Source organism: Zingiber officinale, chromosome 6A (genome assembly GCF_018446385.1).
Source record: "Zingiber officinale cultivar Zhangliang chromosome 6A, Zo_v1.1, whole genome shotgun sequence".
NCBI classification, from domain to species: domain Eukaryota; kingdom Viridiplantae; phylum Streptophyta; class Magnoliopsida; order Zingiberales; family Zingiberaceae; genus Zingiber; species Zingiber officinale.
The window spans coordinates 3,568,950-3,575,317 of NC_055997.1; the positions used below are offsets into that span (position 1 = coordinate 3,568,950).

The window sequence follows — 6,368 nt, forward strand, 5'->3', positions numbered from 1 at the left end:
ATTTTCTCTCATCACACTTTCTCTCTCTTCATTTTTTCTACTTTATCTCTCATCATATGTTTTTCTCACATTCAACTTTCTCTTTCATCTAATTTTTTCTCTTATTTTCTTCTAAGAGTAAAAAAGAAAATTTAGGTTCATTTCGATTGAAAATATTCAACTAACCAAACATTAGTTTTAAGAATGATACACAAACTTATACGCATTCTCATTTTACTATACTATGATATTCATTCTCATTCCGATTCTCAGGAGAGAACCAAACACCATATAAATCATATTATTGGACAACTATTAACAGAATTCTGTTGAAAGGTAAATAATTGCATAATAGCTCAAGGGCAAGATATATAAATGCTTGAATATACCGAAGTAACAGCTCTTGCAATGTGGATACTAGGTCTTCTGAACTGGGAATGTTTAGTAGTGACCAACCTCGACTAATTACAACCTTTAAGGTAAAACACTTATCTCGCTTCTATTTACTATAGAGTTAAACCATTGGAGATTCAGGCCTTTTTATTATTATTATTATTATTATTATTATTATTATTATTATTATTATTATTATTATTATTTTTTGATAAATTTGAACTTCCAACAATTAAACAAATATGTTCGCTTAGGTTTTCTCCAAATCACTATCTTTGGGGTCTTATTTAGTCCCATTGTTGAATTAGGTTATATATATCATCAGTTTCCTGGACTAATTTCTAGGTCATTATGATAAATTCACAGTTCCTGAGGGCTGAGACCAATTCCCCAGTGTTAGTTCCACTTCTCTGTTGGCATTAAGCTTGACTTTGCCCTGCCCTGTTTACTTTTCTGTGCTTACTCACTGTAAGATAATCAATGGAGGTATTAAAAAATCCATTGGCTGATTACTTTTTTTAGCATCTGTTTTTACTCATTGTAAGATAATCAATGGAGGTATTAAAAAAAGCCCATTGGCTGATTACTTTTATAGCATTTTTTCCCGTCTAAGAAACATGAGAAATGATATTCTTAAGAAAAATTCTTAAGGATAGACATATAAATGATGGGACTTACAAAAAATGAAATGATAAATCCCATCATTTATATGTCTATCCTTAAGAATTTTCCTTATGAGTATCATAGCTCAAGGAACATATTGATGTAAAATAAACACCCAGAACTAAGTTAACCCAGGCTTCTAAGACGACGCACCTTAGAGAGATTTTCCTCCCATAGAATAACAAATCTATGAAACTGACTGCTTGATTAGGCCTCCATAAACGCTTTCCTATTTATCAGAATAACGATGAAAAAGTTATATATATATATATATATATATATATATATATATATATATCAGTGTAGAATAGATGCTAAGGAACATATAGATAGAGACCGTAAGGTTACAAAAATAATACATGGGGCTTTATATGGACTGCATCATTTTACACTCATGGTATTTGAGCAGAGCAACATATCACGGAGGCTTTGTTAGTCGAACTGGCCCTCGAAGTTCAGTAGCCAATGCATTTATGCAATCCTAGCTTGAAGCCAGTCGGGTTGGAGACCTTGGGCACGCTTAGGCCTCCACTCGGTTCGACCCCTCATGATCTCAGCACCGGATTCCAGACGTAAAAGATGCTGGCACTCGATGCCAGGCTTAGCCGAATCACCTGCGTTGTTGTTGGAGATAGCAGCGAGCGATTGCAGCACACTGCCCCTCCCACACTCCCTCTTGTACTCCAGAGTCATGCTCGCGAGCTCATGACTCTCTAGAATTGTGATCGGTGCACCCTGCATTATTTTAGATCGTCAAAAGAGGTATAACAACCAGCATGTCGTGCGACAAAGATAAAACTAGAGGTATGCAAGCAGATCATATTTAGCCAAAACAAATACTGTTCGACCGTTCCATTAAATTAGTTACAGAGATGATGGCAAGGAATGCTTAAAAAGAACTAAACCAATAGCATCGTCATGTCATGATACTTGCATTAACCTAAACAATGTGATTGCACCAGTATGAAACAGATAACCTAAATTCCTCGCATGGCTAAAACAATTACGAAGATTCTCAGACAACAGTTTGCTGTGTGGAGGTCTCTTACTAGCTATGTTTACTACGGACTGAACGATTTCTTACAGTAATATATTGAAATATCACAGAATGAATTGAATATTCAACTTGTTGAATCATCAGAAACTATGTATGTTGCAGCTTAACAAAAACTTTCTAGGGCATCAAAAACATGGATTTTTGGAAACGTTTGCTTAATGATTATAAAGTACAAATTTGGTTTACTTTTGCCAGCTTTAAGTTCATAAAATCAGCTAAATTACCTCAAGGATCCAACCGATATACTTAACATTGTTCACGTGCTGATTGACATCCAAATCACTCCACCGAGGCTGAATTTAAAAGAAATGAATGACTATGAGCTCACTAATGGCATGCATGAAAACAGAAAAATGATAACTAAATTATACAAGACTTACAGTCAGGCCTCTTTGAACATGGTCTGCTGTGTTAGCTTCAAGCTTCGGAAACTTTCTGCTATCCTCATCTAAAATAGGATCCCGGTCCATAAAATAGGAACCTATTTCTGCTCTAACTTCCTCTGGGATTTTAGACAATCTTCTGGTCTGTTTGTTCATCATCACCCACACACTGCAAAACAAAATCCAAAATAGAGAAAGAATGGATTTATACAAACCTTGCACAAAAAATTCAAGTCTGTTGTGATGAAATCTCCAAACCTGGTTGCTTGCATAACAGTTTGTCCTGTTCGATAGTCACGGACATGCCAATCACGGCGCATCCCATTTTTCCCTGACGCAGCCACCCATGTATCTATTTCAACAACATCTTCCCTGAAAATAACAAGGTTAAGTTGATAAAGAAGATAGAAAAAAAATACACAATGAAGTGATGAAACTATGACTCAATGTAAGATTAACTCAACTAACATGCAGAAAGTTAGGTGAGCTTTAAATCAAATACCCTATTTGGCTACCAATAATGGTTCAAGAGACTAACAGCAAAATTTCCACAAAGAAGTTCAAAGGTAGGCCATAACTAAAGAAATTAAAAAAAAAAAATCAATAATGGTTTAAGAGACTGAACGACAGCAAAAACTCAACAAAGAAGTTCAAAGGTAACCACCATAACTATAAAGAAATTTTAAAAAAAAATCCAGGAGTCTAATTTAATAACCAATTAGCTTACAATAAAAGTTACAAGGTGTACATAGGAGTAAACACCCTAAACAAAAGTTTGAAAACAGGAATAATCAACCACAGTTTATCCTCAAATATCATAAATAAATTATCTTATGTAGGAAAAAAACAAAGAAAAATATTGGTAGCCAAAAAAAATGTTTCATACATTTAAACAATTGCTTAGCTTGCAATATAGTGGCAGTGAGGAACGGATTAATACCAAATATTTTGTCAATAAGTCATTACAGACGAAAAACTTACCAGGAAGGATATTTCTCAACAAGAATCTGCATCTTGGTCACCACCCAAATCAAATTTCTCTTGCACATTTCTGGCGTCGAACCATACCCATCACCCATGAGCCCAACACCCCTTACGTGGTTGAGGGCAGTTTCCTGCATATGATAAATAGATAAAGTAGTAAACAACACTAGCAAAAGCAAGAAATAAGTTGAACCAAGGTATTATATTCCACTAAACCTGCAGATGATTCATTAAAGTCTCTATAGAAGCAGTTCTATCCGCTCCTATTTCATATGACCTAATGCTGAAGTTCTGCCTGAAAACAAAACCATCCTGCATTATCTTTCCCAGCCCAAATGCATCAGCAAGCATATCAGGACGCCTAGGCTTCCAGTCAATCAGGGTAAACTGCTTCTCAGCAGCCAAGAAGATTGTTGTTATGGCAGCAAATAGAAAACTCCAGTCGGGCAATTGGTTGTAAAATGTCCTTGCAGTTGATGGACAATCTTCCTCAACCTTAAGAGTCTCAGATTTCAGACCGGCCTTAGAAGGTGCTTGTGCCTCCACCCTCATTGCACCAGATGATAAGGTAGGCTTTGCTACAATGCCTCTGACACCCAAGTTTTGAGGGCCGCCACCGACACGCTGTGATGCTTTAGCCGAAACCACTGACGAGGAAGATGAAGCAGGAAAGAAGGCCGAGGACGCCACAGACGCAACCATTCTTAAACCTTTTAACAATTATATGAATAGCTTGAATTAGAAACATAAAACATCTGAAGAGTTCACAAGAAAGGAATTTCTCTAGCGTAGTAAAATAAAAGTTCATGAAAGATTAAAGCACCCATAACAATGAAAAAAATTCGCCACCAACTTCTCCCAAAGGTAGTAAGATGAGATTAATAGATCATGCAGAAAAAGCTAATAAATAGGAAAAACAAAACCCCAATCAACAAATTTAACTTAATTAACTCATTACTTCCTTGCAAAAATCAATCAGCATTATACGCTAACGATCGAAACAATTCGATAGAATCAAAAAAAGAAAAAAAAACACAATATTCAGCTGCCAACAGAACCCCTTGAATCATAACCACACAACGGTCCGCCAGAAACTCATGCAAAGTGAGGCAAATTAACTGCTGTTGGAGATCCCAGAACCACCGCAGCAAGACTAAACATTTATCGAAAAGAGAACAAACCCAACAAGTGATCCTAATGCAGGAAAAAGGGAATCGACGAGAAGTGAAAAAAGAAAACTGTACCAGAAAGAAGAGAAGAACTCCACCTGCCTCCACTGCTGAACAACAAAACAAATCGCCACGCGACCTCTTCCTCTTCCTCTTCCTCTTTCTGCTAGGGTTTGTCGGAGCGGCCTCGGGCTTGTCGAGGAGTGCATAAATAGGTGACGCAGTGTTGGCTTTGTCCGCACTGACCTTTCCAAATCAATACACACCGTCGATCATTTCCCAGAAGAAGATCTTGACCTCTCATATGTTTATATATATATATAGATTAATTAAATTATAGAATCTACAAATTATACCATCGTATAATTTATATAATATTTTTTTCAAATATATTTATCGAAAATACCGATACAATTATGAAAACAAATTATACTTTATTAATATTATTTTCTTAATAATAAATAGTTGTATAAAGTAAATGGAAGAAATATTCAGAATTTACCTTATTTGTGAACAAATTATTAATAGTATTCTTCTTTATTGATATTTAATTATTATATTTTACTTCTCAACACAATTTTATAATATTATAAAAAACTTACAAGTAATAGAGCAGTGATATTATTTTATAATATTATATCAAACCCACAAAATTATTTCACTCCATTTATAATCAGCTCATTAATAAATGAATGAAATTCACAGTCCTTAAATTGACAACCTACACTGAAAATACATCCCTATTTGTTAATAAATCAATATACACATGACTAGATATTCATCGATTTCCTCTTCGATGAAATCAATATGGCGATATATCTCTATATATGCAAACAATAGGCGTAAATAATTAACTATATATATATTTTTTTTTAAGTTGACATCCAATATCTAGTTATTCAAATCAATTAATTCTAACAATATGCGTAAATAATCAACTATCTATTTTTTTTAGTTAGCATCGAATATCTAGTTATTCAAATTAACTAGTTCTTAGAATTATTTGATCCAATAAAATTTTTTTATTAATTGATATGGTGATGATGAGGGATCCCATCCTACTACTATGGTGGAAGTCAAGAAGGTCAAAATCAATACGGTCAACATGTAGATGGCATCGGTCGGTCGAGCAAAGTGTGCCCCGACCGGGGAAAAGGATCCGACCCACCATCGCCTCCGACATGGGGAGCGATCAAATAGTTAACGCTCAAGGGAGACAAGGTGCAGAAGCCGAGCCCAGCGGCTACTCCATTCGGCCAGACAGCAGAGTTTGATGATCAGAGTTCAACTTCAATCGAGCGGCTACACCGCTCATCCTAGCGACAGGCTTCGGCCGAGCGGCTACCCCGCTCGGCCTGGCAGCGGGCCTCGATAATGGTAGAATGGAACTTCGGTTGAGCAACCACACACACGGAACAGCAAGGTTCTGGCCGACGAGACGGGGCACCAGAGTGGTGAGATCCAGGCTGAGCGGCTATCCCGCCTGGCCAAGCAGTACAGTACGTTGATATCCATCTACATCCTTTTAGAAGTTGGTGCCGCCGACACCGGGCACGGGCAGCCAGAAGATCGTGCGGCAGAAGCTTTCATTGTCACTTCAGAGATATGTTCGGTCTGTTAAGGTACTGTGTCAGGGACACTTTACTGACAAGTATTTTCAGGGAAAACTTTGAGAGTGTGCATGCGCGCTACCGGAACTCTATATAAAGGGGGGTTCAAGCATCGACGGAGGTAGGTGAT

General features: G+C 36.7%; 1 protein-coding gene across 2 annotated transcripts; it reads right to left on the reverse strand.

The window, feature by feature from the left end:
* Window positions 1-1,343: 1,343 nt before the first annotated feature.
* Window positions 1,344-4,820, reverse strand: LOC121995611 (palmitoyl-acyl carrier protein thioesterase, chloroplastic-like). Of its 2 annotated transcripts, none has more exons than XM_042549342.1 (7): window positions 4,727-4,820; window positions 3,676-4,169; window positions 3,457-3,590; window positions 2,734-2,847; window positions 2,473-2,644; window positions 2,317-2,385; window positions 1,344-1,770 (listed from the first exon to the last, which is right to left on the reverse strand). In XM_042549342.1, exons 2-7 carry the CDS (start codon window positions 4,159-4,161, stop codon window positions 1,507-1,509), a joined length of 1,239 nt encoding a protein of 412 aa, XP_042405276.1. In that variant the 5' UTR covers window positions 4,162-4,169; window positions 4,727-4,820; the 3' UTR covers window positions 1,344-1,506. The 2 variants fall into 2 exon arrangements, with proteins under 2 accessions (XP_042405276.1, XP_042405275.1); XM_042549341.1 differs by having other exon boundaries at window positions 4,704-4,820.
* Between the last annotated feature and the right edge of the window lie 1,548 nt (window positions 4,821-6,368).

Excerpts from the sequence above, each read along its gene's own strand:
- LOC121995611 (XM_042549342.1), bottom strand. The coding sequence starts at position 4,161 with ATGGTTGCGTCTGTGGCGTCCTCGGCCTTCTTTCCTGCTTCATCTTCC. Across the intron at positions 2,645-2,733 it reads ACTGTTATGCAAGCAACCAG|TGTGTGGGTGATGATGAACA; the intron begins GTTTGGAGATTT and ends TTTGTTTTGCAG. Across the intron at positions 2,386-2,472 it reads ATGTTCAAAGAGGCCTGACT|CCTCGGTGGAGTGATTTGGA; the intron begins GTAAGTCTTGTA and ends TTTTAAATTCAG.